Source organism: Citrus sinensis, chromosome 3 (assembly GCF_022201045.2).
Source record: "Citrus sinensis cultivar Valencia sweet orange chromosome 3, DVS_A1.0, whole genome shotgun sequence".
Lineage (NCBI taxonomy): Eukaryota > Viridiplantae > Streptophyta > Magnoliopsida > Sapindales > Rutaceae > Citrus > Citrus sinensis.
Window position 1 is genome coordinate 5,584,398 of NC_068558.1, and position 17,316 is coordinate 5,601,713.

The 17,316-nt window shown below is 36.3% G+C and overlaps 2 protein-coding genes across 7 annotated transcripts; one reads left to right on the plus strand and one right to left on the minus strand.

The window, feature by feature from the left end:
* The first annotated feature begins 1,571 nt into the window (after positions 1-1,571).
* LOC102631242 (protein transport protein SEC16B homolog) lies at positions 1,572-9,927 on the plus strand. 4 transcript variants are annotated; one of them, XM_006477122.4, is made up of 14 exons: positions 1,572-1,757; positions 1,897-3,933; positions 4,134-4,454; positions 5,038-5,157; positions 5,241-5,363; positions 5,523-5,693; positions 6,147-6,272; positions 6,356-6,490; positions 6,906-7,033; positions 7,112-7,220; positions 7,301-7,618; positions 7,729-7,884; positions 8,012-8,310; positions 8,973-9,927. In XM_006477122.4, the coding sequence occupies exons 2-14, from the start codon at positions 2,032-2,034 to the stop codon at positions 9,457-9,459; spliced, it is 4,395 nt and encodes a 1,464-aa protein (XP_006477185.2). In that variant the 5' UTR covers positions 1,572-1,757; positions 1,897-2,031; the 3' UTR covers positions 9,460-9,927. The 4 variants fall into 4 exon arrangements, with proteins under 4 accessions (XP_006477185.2, XP_052293501.1, XP_024954650.2 ...); XM_052437541.1 differs by having other exon boundaries at positions 1,977-3,933; XM_025098882.2 differs by having other exon boundaries at positions 1,572-3,933.
* Positions 9,928-10,164: 237 nt separating this feature from the next.
* LOC102607244 (asparagine--tRNA ligase, chloroplastic/mitochondrial) lies at positions 10,165-17,151 on the minus strand. Of its 3 annotated transcripts, XM_006477126.4 has the most exons (15): positions 16,625-17,149; positions 16,229-16,297; positions 16,001-16,111; positions 15,568-15,672; positions 15,242-15,379; positions 14,760-14,840; positions 14,472-14,549; positions 14,307-14,375; positions 14,108-14,182; positions 13,890-13,973; positions 13,658-13,744; positions 12,070-12,165; positions 11,874-11,948; positions 11,595-11,721; positions 10,165-10,473 (listed from the first exon to the last, which is right to left on the minus strand). In XM_006477126.4, exons 1-15 carry the CDS (start codon positions 17,003-17,005, stop codon positions 10,358-10,360), a joined length of 1,692 nt encoding a protein of 563 aa, XP_006477189.2. In that variant the 5' UTR covers positions 17,006-17,149; the 3' UTR covers positions 10,165-10,357. The 3 variants fall into 3 exon arrangements, with proteins under 3 accessions (XP_006477189.2, XP_024954651.2, XP_024954652.2); XM_025098883.2 differs by lacking the exon at positions 11,874-11,948 and having other exon boundaries at positions 16,625-17,151; XM_025098884.2 differs by lacking the exon at positions 14,760-14,840 and having other exon boundaries at positions 16,625-17,150.
* Positions 17,152-17,316: the final 165 nt, after the last annotated feature.

Consider the following 17,316-nt stretch of genomic DNA (forward strand, 5'->3'; position numbering starts at 1 on the left):
TATTTATCTCTATATATGTAAAAAAGAGAATCTTATCCTAAATATAATCTGGGTCATTCTTCTATTATGAATAATTATGATCTAGTTGGCGATTTAAGTAGTTCACAAATGCTCTTTTGGCGAAGGACACGATTTCTTTTCTCTATATTGTATTAACATTTCTTAGTTAACATTTCATATAATTGTTTATTATACTAAAATAAGAATAATAATACTAAGGGCCAGTTTGGGAATGCTGTAACTTTTAAAATAATTATTATTAGCTGTGTTATAGAAATAATTAGTTGTGAAGAGAATAAATTAAATGTTTGGTAAATTTCGTTTTCAGAACTACTATAAATTTTGAAAGTAGTTATGGATATTTGGTAAATTTTATTGTTAAACCATTGAGAGAAAATAAATGATTAAAATATACATAATGTAAGATAAAAGTTATTTATACATATAAAAACATGTTCATATAATATTTTTAATTGTGTATTATAATAATTTGTATTGTATTGATTTTATTTTTTTATCTTAAAACAATTGATAATTAAATTTATAATATAGTGAAACAAATTTAATAGTAATTCATCCAACAAATTGATATTAATAAATTTGCATTGATGAATTATAATAAAAATTTATTAAAATATTGATTTTGTTTCCAATTTGAATAAAGATAATTTTGGGTTTAGGTAATAATTTTAAGCATATTTATGGAATTGAATTAAACGATAAAATTGATTCTCAAAATCAAAATCTATAAACTACTCTTTTTTATTTTTCAAAATCAGCTGTAAGACAGGTTGATTTTGACAAAATTGATTTTGATTTTTTTTCCAAACACTAAAATTAGTTTTTAAATTTTAAAAATCACTTTTAAGCCTCTCAAAAGCAATCTCAAATGGACCCTAAGTATTCTAGCATATTGAACCTAATTTATATCTAACATTCATTTATTAAATGGTATAGTAATAATTTTATTAGTTTGATCCGGACTAAAATAATTTTCTAACTTCACCATTGATGGTAATTGACGGCAGAGTTGTGCCGACATGTAAAATATACTGCTTTATAATTTATTTGTTTTTCAATCTCATAATTAAAATTTATTTTATATTGTAAATGATAGTACAAAAATTTGGGAACTAAAATTTCACATATGTAGCTATTCCTTAATATTTTAGGCATAACAAGGTTTTTACCACAATAGACATGTAGTAGTGGATAGATTTTGGAGAATGGATAGACACATACACGGCAGATATGGTAATATCAAAAGAGTAGTAGATTTAGGGTAATTAATGTCCACCTTTTCCTTAAGGCAACATTAAATATTAATAAGAGTGTTTAACTAATGGAAGAAAATTTTCCAAAAATTCGACCAATGAGAAAACAACAGAGGAAGTGGTAGCAGCAGAAATGACGCTGGGAAAATTGGAAAATAATAACGCAGCCCACGTAAATAAAATTGCTCAAATACAATGGCGGTAAAATTGAAAATCACGCAGCGACGTCCCAAATAATAATAATAAACATAAAAAAGGTATTGAAGTATAAAAACAGCTACAAAATAACTCGACATATCACGAAGGGCGAAAAGATTAGGGAAAAAAAAAAGAGTAAATAAATAAAACTAAAATTAAGAAAAAAAACGTAGCTCTCTTCTTTCTTTGTCGTGTTGGCGGTGCGAAATCGAAGGCTCTGTCTCTATTCTTCTTCTTCTCTCTCTCTCTGTCTTTGATTTTCTATGCAAATTCTCTCCTCAATCCGTAAGTTAACTTTTTGTTATTTAAACCTTTTTTTTTATTCTTCAATTTAATTCTATCCTAAAAAAATTTATAGGTTTGTTTAATTACTGGATTTAAAATAGATCTTAAAATCATAGATCTCGTTCTTTCTCTGAATTAGGGATCTCGAACTTCTTGCAATCATACAGCTCGAATATCGAGGTATTTTTGTAAGTTATTGTGTGATTGGAGGGTGTTTAGGTTTTGATTTGTGTAGATCGCGAGGAGTGAGGGTTGTCAGGTTATAGTCCGATCGATGGCTTCGAATCCTCCGCAGTTTCAGGTGGAGGATCAGACGGACGAGGACTTTTTCGATAATTTAGTTAACGACGAGGACGATTTCGTTGGCCCCACCAAAACCCCCATCGCGACCAACATCACCACCTCCTCCACCTCCACATCCGCCGTTAACGATAAATTTACGGTTGACTCCAATGACTCTGATTCTGACGATGCGAAAGCTTTTGCAAATCTGACTATAGATGATGGCGGAATTGATTCGAGACAAAAAGTTGCCACGGAATCGATTGGGGAAAAGAAGAGTGAGCCTGATGATTCAATAGAAGATATTGGTACGGAGTCAATTGCTGAAAATAAGAGCAAGTGGAATGGTTGGGAACAAAACTTCGGTACAGAATTGAATTTGGATGATAAGAGTGATTTGGTTGCTGGTCGTTTGGACGAATCAAATAATGAGGGTGATGCAAAGGATGGGATGGATCCGGTTCCTCATAAGAATAATGGATCCATGGTTAGGGAGGTTGGGTGGAATTCATTTTATGCAGATCGAACGGAGCAGAATGGGAATCATGGGTTTGGTTCGTATTCAGATTTTTTCAGTGATTTGGGGGAGAATTCTGCAGAGTTCCCTGGAAAAGTGGAGGGAAATGCAAATGTGGCTCTTAGTGAAAATGGAGAAGCTAAGATTCTATCCAGAAATGAAGAATCTAAAACAGGTTCACTGTTAGGGAACTCCATTGATTATGGTAATTATGCTCAGTATCAAGAGAGTCAAGTTTATGGGGCTGAACAGAATGCAAATGGTCACGATTTGAATAGTACTGAATATTGGGAGAGTATGTATCCGGGATGGAAGTATGATGCAAATACAGGGCAATGGTATCAGGTGGGTGCAACAGCGAACACTCAACAAGGGAGCTCTGATACAACTTTTGGTAGTGATTGGAATGTTATTTCAGAGAAATCAGAGCTTGCGTACTTGAAGCAAAATTCTCAGTCTATTGTGGGGACAGTTTCAGAGACGAGTACAACTGAGAGTGTGTCCAATTGGAAGAGTCAGGTTTCTCAAGTGGATAATAATGGTTTCCCCGAACATATGATTTTTGATCCTCAATATCCTGGTTGGTATTATGATACAATTGCTCAAGAATGGCGCGCATTGGAGAGTTATAATTCATCAGAACAATCTATAGTTCAATCTCATGATCAGCAGAGTCAAAATGGATTCACTTCTGCAGATGCGTATTTCAATAATAGTAACAGTATTTATGGTGAATTTGGGCAGGCTAATGATTATGGGTCTCAAGGTGATGGTATCCAAAGCCTACATGACAAGCAAGCTGATAATTATGGGTCTCAAGGCCTTGGCAACCTAAATCAAAATGGAAGTTGGGCTGAGTCTTATGGTAATTACAATCAGCAGGGTTTAAATATGTGGCAACCCAAGGTTGATGCTAATGCTATGTCTGTTTCAAATTTTCGTCAAAATCAGCCAGTGGATAATTTTTATGGTTCCAAGGCTTCTTTAAACAGCCATGTGGATCAACAGAATGCTTTCAGTTCTATGCGGTCTATTCCATCATATGACAAAGCAAGTCAAGGTCATGGTGTTGAAGCTAAAGGGATTTCTGGGTTTCAAAACTTTGTGCCCAGTGGGGACTTTAGTCAGCAGTTGAATCAGGCATATACGAAGCAGAATGAACAAATGCAGCACTCAAATGACCTCTATGGCAGTCAGAACAAAGTAACTGTTCCACGGCAATCACTTCAGAGTGATTATCAGAATTCTTATGCTCCAAACATTGGAAGATCATCTGCTGGGCGTCCTCCACATGCATTGGTTACTTTTGGTTTTGGTGGAAAACTCGTAGTAATGAAAGATAACAGTTCTCTTCAGAACTCAGCTTTTGGAAACCAGGTTAGGACTTGGATATTTTCTCACTGTTTATTTTAAAAGGGCAGTGAGTTGGCTAAAAAAGAGCAGTTGCAGAAGATTTTTGGGATAGTCTTCAATTCCATACTAAAAAAATAAAAAATAAAAGTTCTGTTTTAGTTTATGGGCTAAATACTGAATTCTTATGCTGTGGCTAATAATTAATTTTTTTTTTAATTGTGAAGGGTCATGTAGAAGCATCCATTAGTGTGCTGAACTTGATGGAAGTAGTGCTGGGAAACACTGATGCTTCTAGCACTGGAACAGGTGCTTTTGGTTACTTTCGTGCTCTGTGCCAACAATCTTGTCCAGGTCCATTGGTTGGTGGAAGTGTTGGAAGTAAGGAGTTGAATAAGTGGATCGATGAGAGGATTGCTAACTGTGAATCTCTTGACATGGATTATAGGAAGGGTGAAGCATTGAAGTTGCTTCTCTCATTACTTAAAATAGCTTGTCAGCATTATGGAAAACTTCGATCTCCTTTTGGCACTGATGCTACATTAAGGGTAACCTTCTATTTTATTTTGTTTTTCTTGAACTGGGTCATGAACCTTCTTTTTTTTGGGTTTAAAAATGTTTTGCATTTATTTTCTTAATGTATTTTCTGCAGTGCTTTCCACTTGCTCTACCACTTTGAATTTGATCCTAGATTATTACCTTGTTGTATGCTGCATTTGGTAACTTTTGCATAAAATCATGTTTCTCATGTGGTGTTAAGCACCTTGTATATCTTGGCAAAAATGCATCCGTATGCCCATTATTTGCAAATTGTATTGAAATAAAACCCCAATTGGTACTGTCAACTCTATGTAATTGATAAGTCGAAATCCTGGTGATTTGTTTATAAATAAATAAATCTTTAAGCTATTTGTAAATGAGAACGTTGTAGTTTACATTTCATTTTCTGCCAATTTATATCGAGGTTATTTCATTTTTTTTAAAATTATATCTTTTGAGCTATTGTCTTGCATTTGTTTTGCCTTCATAACTGTGCAATCTTTTTAGTAGTTTTCACAGAGCTTTTAGTGCCATTTAGGGAGATAAGTTAATTTTGCATTGGATGTTCTTTTGCTTTTGTGGTGTTGATAGGAAAGTGATACCCCAGAATCAGCAGTTGCTAAACTTTTTGCATCTGCCAAGATGAATGGCACACAGTTTGGTGCTCTTAACCACTGCTTGCAAAATTTGCCATCAGAAGGACAGATTCGGGTATGCTTTGGATCACTACTCTTTATCCATGGGACAAACATTTTGTCATTTTTCTGAAGAAAACTGTGCAATGTCTATTCCAGGCAACTGCTTCTGAGGTGCAGAACCTTCTGGTCTCTGGTCGGAAAAAGGAGGCTCTTTTATGTGCACAAGAAGGTCAGCTGTGGGGGCCTGCACTTATCCTTGCATCACAACTTGGCGAACAGGTTTGGCTTTTGTTTCACGTTGTTATCTCTTTCTTAGGACATGGATTTATATTTGAGAAGAAGACTGTCAAATTTGTGCTTAAGCTTGCACCTGTCTCGTCTTTCTCACACATACTGTCATTCACTTGAGTGCTTACTTTGGGACATGGGAGTTTGCAGTTTTATGTTGATACTGTGAAGCAAATGGCCCTTCGGCAGCTGATAGCAGGATCTCCTCTGCGGACATTATGCTTGCTTATAGCTGGGCAACCAGCAGATGTGTTTGCCACAGAAGTGCCAGCTGTTAATGGTTTTCCTGGTGCTGTTACTATGCCACAACAGTCCACAAACGTAAGATATTGGTGTCATAAGTATCTGTCCTAATATTTTATCACTCAATTTATAATTTAAATTAATTTGTCTTTGTGGTATTGGGGATTCATATACTAGAAATTATACATCCTTAGAAAAAAAAAGTGGGAAATACATACTGGAGCGAGGGCAAGTTTCTTACTAGGACTAATCGGAAAGTGTGTCTGATCATTCTGGTTGGGGTGGTGATTTTAGTCCCTTTGCGCAACAATATGGTTATATTTTAGCTCGAAGAGTAAATATGCCTGTCCGAGGACCAGGTTACCAAACTCTTGAAAACTTGTGGCTTTTAGAAAACTGTTATGTCATTGTCATATTTCTAAAATTTACAACTCTTCTTTCTGTATATACGTTAGTTGTGGAAGATTTAATGTTTGTTCTGTTTTGTTTTTTCGTTTTTCTTTCCCCCTTTTCCTAACTCTGGAACTACAGTTTGGAGACAATTGCATGCTCAATGATTGGGAGGAAAATTTGGCTGTGATAACTGCAAATAGAACAAAAGATGATGAACTCGTGATTATTCATCTCGGAGATTGCTTATGGAAGGACAGAAGTGAGGTATATTCAGGTTCATGGCTAATTTTCTTTACATTTTATGGAACTATTTCATTCCTGAATCACAATTGAGATTTATGCTTCAGATCACTGCTGCTCACATCTGCTATTTAGTTGCTGAAGCAAACTTTGAGCCATATTCAGATAGTGCGAGACTTTGTCTTATTGGAGCAGATCACTGGAAATTTCCTCGAACATATGCTAGTCCAGATGCTATTCAGGTGCTCTTTAATATTTTTGTGGCTCTTGTTAATGACTAGATTACATGGTTATGGTTTTTTAATCCAACCAAGAAAATAAAATGCAGATTTTAGTTGCTTTTTGTGGATGCTATTTTCGGGTAGTGTTCTGGACTTTTAACAATTTCCAATACTAGTATGTATATTAAGCTGGGAATATTTTCTCAGTTATTAGAAATATTGATTGATTTCAATGAGTTTTCGTTAGTATGATTGTGTTCAAGTGGTTGCAACTCATCTCTCTTTCTGAGAACCACCAGCCCTGCAAGGCGACATGACATGCACACAGGACAAATAAACAAAGCACTATATGCTTATCTGTGCACCCAGTAATTTATTTTGTATATTATGCTTCCTAAGAAAGTCTTAATTGGTTGATTGAATGTTGTATGGACAGAGGACCGAGTTATATGAATATTCAAAGGTGCTTGGAAACTCTCAGTTTAGCCTGCTACCCTTTCAGCCATATAAGCTCATATATGCACACATGCTCGCTGAAGTGGGGAAGGTTTCAGATTCTCTAAAGTATGTGAAGTATTCGCCTTTTCAATGTTTCTGCCAGTTCTGCCTTCAGTTCTTTCTAACAGGATGAAGTTAATTCAGGTACTGTCAAGCTTTATCAAAATCACTGAAAACTGGCCGAGCCCCTGAAATTGAAATATGGAAGCAATTAGTATCATCTCTTGAGGAGAGGATTAGAATCCATCAACAGGTATTTTTTGGTTGCCGGTGAGTAATTTCGTCAACTTTCAGGAATTTAATTCTAGTCCTAATAATGAAATATGTCCACAGGGTGGATACACAGCAAATCTGGCTCCTGGAAAATTAGTTGGCAAATTGCTCAACTTTTTTGATAGTACTGCACATCGTGTTGTTGGCGGTCTACCACCGCCTGCACCATCCGCATCTCAAGGAACTGGTCAAAGTAATGAACATGATTACCAACCTATGGGCAATAGAGTATCAGGTAGTCAGTCAACAATGGCTATGTCATCATTAATACCTTCTGCTTCTATGGAGCCCATCAGTGAGTGGGCTGCTGATGGCAACAGAATGACAGTGCCTAATAGAAGTGTCTCAGAGCCAGACTTTGGTAGAACCCCGAGACAGGTGGGTAATTGCTATAAAGTAGAAAACCTTGTGTTTACTTTTAACTGCTTGATGTGCTTGCCCATTATCTTGTATAATGTTTTTATGAGGTCTGCTTTGGCACTTGGTAGCATCAGGTTGATTCGTCAATGGAAGCAACCTCATCTAGTGCAGAAGGCAAAGCATCAGGCTCAGGTGGGACATCTCGCTTTTCTCGTTTTGGATTTGGCTCAGGGCTTTTGCAGAAGACAGTGGGGCTGGTCTTAAGGCCTCGAGCGGATAAACAGGTAAGTCCTTGAGGTATATTTCCATGTTATGTCAAGATTAAATTCATAAAACTTTCATGGAAGAATGATTGAAAATCTCTGTTGGTACAAAAGTTGATCGTTTTCTGTATTTCCATTTCTATTGAAGGCTAAATTGGGTGAAAAGAACAAGTTCTATTATGATGAAAAGCTTAAGAGATGGGTAGAGGAAGGTGCTGAACCCCCAGCTGAAGAAGCTGCCCTCGCACCCCCTCCAACAACCGCAGCCTTCCAGAATGGAACGTCTGACTACAACTTGCAATATGCATTGAAGAGTGAGGGTTCTTCAAGTAATGGGAGCCCAATAATCAGAAGTTCACCTCCTTCAGAACAAACTTCAGGCATACCTCCTATTCCAACAAGCACAAATCAGTTTTCAGCTCGTGGACGTATGGGTGTTCGATCAAGGTGATTTTTTTGTTCTTCCCCCCCCCCAAAAAAAAAAAAACTTAGCTTTCTTGATGCTTTTTAAGGTATTCTGTAGTATTAAAATTGAATAGATGGTTAAAAACTTGTTGGATCAGTGGGAGCAGGTGCTTCCTTTTAAGTTTTGTTCCATGGATCTCATTACAAAATCTTTATGCTTCTTACGGCTTCGATTGCAATATTATGTACTCGGTGTAAAATTTGTGTCTCTGTTCCCCACTCTCTTTAGATGTCTAAAATATTAGAGCCCCTTGTTATAGGCTTAGTGCTAAAATGTTGTTTGCTCCAACAAAGGTTTTAAACATCAGCTAATTTTCTCCTAACCGTGAATTAAGCTGGATTATTCTTTTGGACACGAAAGGCGAGGCTTCAGTTCTGTGTCAGGTGGCTTTACCTTCCAAATGTTGCAACCTAACCCTTTGATATTTTGCTGCTTTGAAAAATGTGGTAGAAGAATAATTAATTAAAGATTATTGAGTAATCTTTAATGTCATGACTGTCCACACTATTCAGAAATTGGGGTAATAAAATTTATGTTTAATGTTTCATTTACTTTCCATTCTTCATTCTTTTTTCTATCATATGAAAGGTGATTTAAGGTGCTAGTCAATCTTGATAATGTTATATTAATGGTTCTTTGACAGGTATGTCGACACCTTCAACCAAGGTAAAGCAAGCCCAGCAAAATCATTCCAATCACCTCCAATTCCATCTGTGAAACCAGCTGCAACTGCAAATGCGAAGTTTTTTGTACCTGCCCCGCCATCACCAGCTGAACAGCCAATGGAGGCTATTGCAGAAAATGTTCCAGAAGAGAGTGCAACTGGTGAGAAGCCTTCAACATCCATTATGAATGACTCTTTCCAACCTCCCGCATCATCAATGACGAAACAAAGGTCCCCAAGCATGGATAATATCCCAGGTGGGTCTATGACAAGAGGGAATAGCCCCCTTCCGCCTCATACTAGGCGGACAGCTTCATGGAGTGGAAGCTTTCCTGATGGATTGAATCCAAATTTGAGAGAAACAAGACCTTTAGGTGAGGCAATGGGCATGCCTCCATCATCATTTTTGCCTAGTCCAATTAGCGGTGGCAGTGTTGGGGATGAGCTTCATGAGGTGGAACTTTGAAGAAAAGTAATGATGTAAAATAAAATATCAAATTTTTGTTCCTTGTGGTCAGTCCATTCAGGTAACATGCTCTTATGCATCTCTCAAATATACGAAATTGTGGTGCATGCGCCGGGAGGGTCCATGGAAAAGTATTGTCGTCCTGGCAGTGAATGCTGAAAATGTCGGTGTTTAACCTCAAGTCTCGAGCAATATCTAATATCTATGCTTAAGGAGTTGCCACCGTCTAATGATTGAGGCCAGAGGAGCTGGGGATTTTGTCCTTCCATTTTGGTTTTTGACTAAAAGGGAAAGAAAGTCTTAATAGGCGCACTATTGTACAGTTCATTTGTTCATTTTTTTTTCAACTTTTGGGAAAAAAGCGACCCTTGAATTAGGAGAAAAGCCTCAATGGGTAACTTCTCAAGGGGAAAGGATAATTAATGTATTGATATGTAGAAAATAAGATGTTTTGACCGTGTTTCCTTTCTTTTTGCCCCCTCTCCCGAGTACGTTACACATACTGGTATAGTTTTACATAGATCTGCAGTACATTTGAGAATTCTACTCTTACTAATTTGGAGGAATAATATCAATTCCACTCGCAAACTAGTAGGAGAATAGTTTTTAATTTAACCCTGTCAGTTCAACCGTTTCTTTTTCGCAAAATTCCATGACCAAACTCCCACGAGATGATGTGAGATTGCGAGTTATTACATTAAACACTTCATAAATAAACTTTTGTACATTATAGAAATGATATATTTATTCGATATTTTCGATACAAAAATGTAGATTTCATGACTTGAAAGTTGAAAGTAAAATCCTTTCGGGAAAAAAAAAAGGGGGAAAAAAAAGGTAGCGAGTAAAGTTATAGCGTCTTTTATGTTTGCCAATAAATCAAACCAATGTTTTGACGTTAAAATTCTACAGAACCGGGTGTTCGAGGGAAAGGTATGGCATCTCTTATATTCTCCACTCCAGTTGCAAATTGCACAAGCCTTTCAAAGCCAAGTCCAAAGCCCGCATGAGGAACTGGCAAAACAGATATCACGATAGATCAAGATACACAAATTAGCAGGAAACCATTTCAACCATTCAGAAACATGATTATCTGTTGATTAAAGTAAGTTCCAGATGAACAATTTTTTACCCCTCTCAAAAGCAACTTATTATACTGCTATCAAGAAACCTGTCTGCCATCAGAACAGTTCATTGATTCAATGTAGTAGTTAAACCACACTCGGTCTCTAGTAAATTTGGTGAGAGTATTATTCTTGCCTCTCAAATCTCATATAACCTCCAAATGAGCATGGGAAGCAGAGGAGATGGGGGCCAATAGAAAACTGTTCTTCGGTCTATTTTGATGCATGAACATGGTGTACAGCAGACCAACTATACTCAAGGATGTAAAACAAGCTGCTTCCCTTGGTTAATTTGTTGAACAGACATTTTTACTACCAACAATTCAACTCTAAATTCCAATAATGCAGACAACAGAAAATGAGTCCTCAATCTGTCAGTCACACATAATGAGATCAACTTGTGTCTGTTCTCCATGCACAAATGAATCCTCAATGATGAAAATATTGGACGTATGATGGTTATCGAGGCAACCCACCATCATTATGGTGTACCCAACAGTGAACCTATTAAAACATATGGAAACCATAGTTGTTTAACTAAATGAGAGGTGGGCAAGAATAAATATGGAGAGCCAGCCTACTTTCCCTTGAGGTTATCTATTCTCACCAGAGCAGGAAGATGAGTAATCCTATAGAGACCTATAGAAGTTTAACTTCTCCCTAACTAATCGATTTAGATTGTGAAATTACTAGAAACTTGGTCACAATAAGTATATTGCACATTAAAGTGTACCCGAACAACTTATTGGAATTAGTCCCACCGCAACAGTTACTGAGAAAGGTCAAGGCAGGACAAATAGAAATATGCCTTAAACTAAATCAACTCTACCAAGCCCCATGCATGTAAACATGAAGGATAGAAACAGGCATCTTACAATTTAACTTGAATGTTTAGAAATAAATCTTCCAACACAGAGAAAACATAACACGTAAAACAATGAGTCAAACTCAAGCTTCACAATTTTCAGCAATTTAAGAAATTAGTAACTTTTATCAAGATGAAAACCAGACCTGACCCATAATGACGCAGATCAAGATACCACCAATAGCTATCTCTATTCAGCTTTAACTCATCCAATCGACCTTCCAGATATTCAAGTCTTTCTTCTCTTTGGCTTCCACCAATAAGCTCCCCAATCTGACAAAAGAAAACAATGAAAACAGTAATAAGCAAACAGAAATATTCTCATAGAAGGCAGCACTCATGTTCTATAAGCTCATTCCCAACACTCATTAACATTTACAGTGAATCTAACATATAAACATAAAATAAGAAAAAGAGTATATTACTTGAGGAACCAACATATCCATGGCCGCGACAGTTCTCCCATCATCATTCTGCCGCATATAGAATGCCTTGATCTCCTGAGAGTTTTACATTGAGGAACATAACCAATTATCAGTTCCACACATGGCAGAAAGTCCCAACATATAACCTGCCACTTTCTTCTAGAAGAGAAGCAGAAAAGGGAAGGGGATTGCATACCTTTGGATAATCACTGACAATGACAGGACATCCACCAAATGCCTCTTCAGTTAAATAACGTTCATGCTCGCTCTGCAAATCGCATCCCCACTTCACCTAGAGAATAAGAACGTGGCCATTATGTAAGATATTTAACATGTATAATTATATTAATTTAACAGATAACGACAAACCAAAAGACTAAATCCTCGTTGCACCATACATCCTGAAAAATTATCAACGATCGCAAGCGAAAATTAGAACATCAGACATGCCACAAGCAAAGATCAAGATAGGGGAGATTATTCTTGCACTACTTCGGAACAAATAAGGAGAGAGAAGTAAATCAAATATATTGATAGTCAGGAAAATAATTCTCAATTATAACAAGTGTCACCATGCATCCACTATTAGGTATTGATAGTCAGGAAAATAATTCTCAATTATAACAACTGTCAACATGCATCCTCTACCAGGTGTTTTTCTTGAATGTCAATATATACTTTTTCTTTCTCAATTGGAAAATTTAGTTCTCAATTGGACAATGACACCCCAACCCTGCACCCCCTATTGGCTGGCCCCAGAGATTAAGGATGCTGCACCAAAATATGAGCGACTGGCAAAATTTGAACCAAAACATTAAGAATGAGAGCACTCCACTTTCCATTGTGGTGAATTCCGCCCTCCCAACTCCCCCAACCCCAACCTCCCACAAAAAAAAAAAAAGTGCATTGCGGCAGCCAATAAACACTTGTTGATCACAGATAACAAAGGTCATGCATTCAGTTACTGATGAATGACACCTAGAATGATGAAGATTATCTGGGAAAAAGAAAATTCAGTCGACAGGGAAGCAACAAAAGAGGAGATAAGATCATGTTACATTCACCCATCTAAATATCCTCATATAGCAAACCGTTTTTTCTATCAACACTTTTAATCATTAAGAGAATTAGAAAAGGGAAAATAAATAAATAAATGATATAGGTGATGCTGAATCATGATTAATGTATATTACCAGATAACTTTATGTGACTACTGCCTCAAGCTCACGAAAATATACACTCCATGTCCTATTGACATTAGGTAACAAGTCATTGTAATGATTGAATAATCCTGCACAAGTTCTATGGTTGCTATTTGTATGCAGAAGTTGCATGTTTGAATGCACCAAAAATGACAGTCCATTGCCTGAGCTGTCTTAATAGCATGAACTGTTTTCGTCAAGTAACACACAACAAATGACTTTTGCAGCTAAATCAGATAGGACACATGGTTAACGCACCAAGGAATATGTAGCACTGTTGCCCAAATTATCTCCAGGATAGAAAGAAAAATCACCCAATAATAAAGGAAAAACTTCACAAAACTAGTAGAATATTATAATTCGGCATTCAAAAAACATAATCAATACATTTGTGGACACAAAAGCCTGATCTTCCTATACCCAAGTACGAGAAAAACTATTATAGTGCATTAGTGCTGCATCAGAAAATAAAGAGATAGCAATAAGGTTTTAACCAAATCACATTCAAGGAAAACATCTGAAATTGAATTTGCACCCAACTGGGATCACAAATGTTCCAACAAATTGAAAAAAATGCATTACCGGGAATTCAAATTTCTTTTTTGCTTTTATCAGGAGCTCAATTGCGTCAGTGTAACTCAACTGAACAAAGTCCCTCTCAGCCACAGTCTATTAATCAGATAAATATCACCAAATATTAGGGAATTAATAACAATGCAATTAGTTTGAAAAAGTTAAATATAGCAAAAAGCACGGAAGGATTAATGAATTACAGAAGGGATTAAGAAAGATAAGTTACACTGAGAGCTCATACACTCAATCGATCAATGATTCCTTTCTCAATCCAAGTGTTGAAAAAATCCATGTCTTCCTTGCAATTATCGAGGATATATCTCACCTTCCATAAATAAAACAATATGAATCTCTTTCATCCAAAATGATAAACTCAAGAAATTCAATGTCTGCACCTGCATGCAAGAATACAGTCTACTCATGAAGTTGAATTGACAGCAGATGTGAAAAGTAACATACTACATACTGGAGATAGGCAGTTGCGCACGCCATGTCATCTTTTAGATCAGCAAATGCTAGTTCTGGTTCAATCATCTTGAATAAAACAAAAATGTGGTTCTCACATCATTCAAAAAAGAATAAGTACTAATCTTGAAAAAATAAGTAAAAATAAATATGAACTTACAAAAGATAGCAAACACAAATGAGGATGGCTTACCCAAAATTCAGCTAAATGCCTAGAAGTGTTGGAATTTTCTGCTCGAAATGTGGGACCAAATGTATACACCTGAGAAGAAGCAAAATTATATTAATTCGAAACTAAAAAGATTACTTTCTCAATTTGTGATCAAATTAAGGACAAGTATGAGATAGAAAGTAATACATTAGAAAGAGCGGTAGCATATGTTTCAGCATTAAGTTGGCCCGATACTGTCAAGAAAGCTGGTTTTTCAAAAAAATCCTGAGAAAACAAAATAAGAAAGGAATAATAAATTAATGGCAACTAACAACATTACATGCTTCTTCAAAGTGCTGACTGGACATAACTTTAAATACAAAATAGAATTCAACAAAAACAATTTTCTGAATACTAGCTTTCAGCCATAATATAAAACACAACACAAAGGGGACTAACTCAAAAATTTTGAAAACCAGACTCAGACGTATTCACCTGTGACCAATCGATCAACCCATCCTTTGTTTTTGGAATGGCATCCACAGGGGATTCAGCTGCTTCTCTAGAACTTGGAATCTATCAATTTAACATAATTTTAGTGTTGAGATCTACCAAAGAACTTTATTAAAAGCAGAGCATAAGACCTATTATACAAGCAATTGGTAATCACCTCTCACAGAATTTCTATGCACAGAGATATTTTACGGAAACAAAATTTCTCACCACTCAGACACCAATTAGGAAAGAAAATAAATGATCGAGCAAACAAAAAGAAATGATCTCAATGAAAAAACAAGCATGCTGCACGCATAAACATATATCATTAAAACAAAACTGAAATTCTAATAGGTATACCCTAGACGTAGTCAATATGTGCATCATTAATTTATTTTTTTGGTGAATTATAATAAATCTAAAAATCATATGGCAAATAAACCAGTGCAAAAGGTTATACTATTTTAGGCTACCGAGCATACCAGTGTAGTCACACAGAACTGTTCACCCGCTCCTTCACAATCTGAAGCTGTAATAATAGGGCTGGAGATCCAAATAAAACCATTTTCTTGGAAAAACTTGTGAGTAGCATAGGCCAAAGCATTTCTAACTCTTGCAACCTAAAACCAACTTCCACCATTTAGTAAAGAGAGAGATTAAACAAACAAAATAAATATATGAACAAATATCTCTGCCGCCTACCAAAGCCCCAGCCAAAGGCAAGCCATTATAGAGATCTAACCGCATGCTTTAAGCACGTCAAATAGAAAGAAGCTTAATAACAACTATAATAAAATGAAGAACCTACCGCCCCAAACGTGTTTGTTCTAGGACGAAGATGAGCTTTAGTTCTCAAGAATTCCCTGCTGACTCTTTTCTTTTGAATGGGGTAGGAAGGATCACTTTTGCCAACCTATGAAAAGAAATGAATGGACAAAATCAATGCCACAACTAGCAGCCAGAAGTACATGTAACCACTCAGCAATAAGTCAATAAGTACATGTAAATGTGAGCCGTTGGCTCTATGACAACTTAGAGGCTAAATTTGCAAACATGCACAGATGCTACCAAATTAGTAGAGAAGTTGTAGAAAGTTCTGAACTTTTTTTTTTTTTTTTCAGAACAAGTTCTGAACATTATAACTTCACTTGAGTAATAAAAGGCCGAAAAAGGTAAAAACTCTTATCAAATGGAATTGAAAAAAGGGTCTTGTTCAACTAGAACAGTGAGCAATACCATACCAATACAATCTTGTTGACCTTCAATTCCACTTTTTGTTTTGATCCTTGGCTTGGCACTACATTACCTTGTATCCATATTGATGCACCAGTGGTGATCAAGCCAGATTTAACCTATTAATAATAAACACCAAAGCTTGACATAAACAGATAATTGATGACTAAGATTAAATTAAATTTAAAAAAAAAAACTTAAAAATCAGTATGATAGAAAAATCTAATAAGTAATACCTGATCATAACCTTCAGCATCAGAGGTCATCACACATTGCATGTTTGAAAGACATGAACCATCATTAACCTATACACAGCAAACGGAAAAAGGTTATGAATACCAATAATACTGGACCTTTTTTTTTTTAATTGCTTCATAAGCACTGCCATAATGTTTTTATGGACACCCAAAACCCTTACTCTCACACATTGTGAGAGTAAGGACTCTCCTACTAGACCACAGTCTCATTGGTAATACTGCACTTAAACAGTCGTCGGTGTACAAATTTCATTTTTATAAACTATAACATAATATTATAGAATATATGTGACTTTTTGTAATGTGACAATTATATAGTAATAACTCACACATCAAATTCCAGAGTGCAGTGGCCAGTGAGGAAATGGGCGTTACCTCGATAAATGTGACACTGCTCTGGGCCCGTAGAGTTCGTACCCAGCCCGCGACAACAATCATCTGCCCGACCCGGTCCAAACCTTCATTAGGCCCACCCTTAACATCAACAATCTTCAACTTCTTTCTGAACTCCCCAACTTTACTTCCCATTTCGCCCATCTGTTTTTCCGCCAGTTCCGATTTCGTCCTCTCGCCAGAGTGCAGGGCTCCGGAGATCACTGAGGAGAATAATCTACGGGGGGAAATTGGCGAGCGGCGGATAAGTGGCGGGAAAACAGGATACGGTTTTGTTAGGTTTTTGGGATAGAAGGAGAGGCACCGTAGAGTAGAGTACGGCCGTAACCGGAGAGTAGTGGACGGTGCAAAAGCAGCAGCCATTTTCGTGCTGGCGGGAGGATTATTGGATGCTGACTACTCCCTGCTGTTTTGTGCTGTTATCTTTTTGAGGGAAGGAGTTTAGGGCCTCAACCTGAACTGAATTTTTTTTTTTTGTCGAATATTGCTTGCTTAAGTCCCTTTAGTCGTCAGTATTGCTGCGCAGATCTATATTTTAGTTATAATTTTATAAATGCCCTGCATATTTCAATTTAATTGTGATTTCGTCTAAAAATATTTTACAATTTTTTTTTTAAGGAAAATTATCGAATATCTTAAATTTACACTTTTATAAAAAATATTACAATATTTTA

What these genes read in the sequence shown, in the direction of transcription:
- LOC102631242 (XM_025098882.2), top strand. Translation starts at nt 2,032, where the DNA reads ATGGCTTCGAATCCTCCGCAGTTTCAGGTGGAGGATCAGACGGACGAG. An exon ending in TGCCACAACAGTCCACAAAC is followed by an intron (nt 5,694 to 6,146) that starts GTAAGATATTGG and finishes CTGGAACTACAG; the next exon opens with TTTGGAGACAATTGCATGCT. An exon ending in CGTATGGGTGTTCGATCAAG is followed by an intron (nt 8,311 to 8,972) that starts GTGATTTTTTTG and finishes GTTCTTTGACAG; the next exon opens with GTATGTCGACACCTTCAACC.
- LOC102607244 (XM_006477126.4), bottom strand. Translation starts at nt 17,005, where the DNA reads ATGGCTGCTGCTTTTGCACCGTCCACTACTCTCCGGTTACGGCCGTAC. An exon ending in GCAGTGTCACATTTATCGAG is followed by an intron (nt 16,298 to 16,624) that starts GTAACGCCCATT and finishes TGCTGTGTATAG; the next exon opens with GTTAATGATGGTTCATGTCT. An exon ending in GAATCATTGATCGATTGAGT is followed by an intron (nt 13,745 to 13,889) that starts GTATGAGCTCTC and finishes TCTGATTAATAG; the next exon opens with ACTGTGGCTGAGAGGGACTT.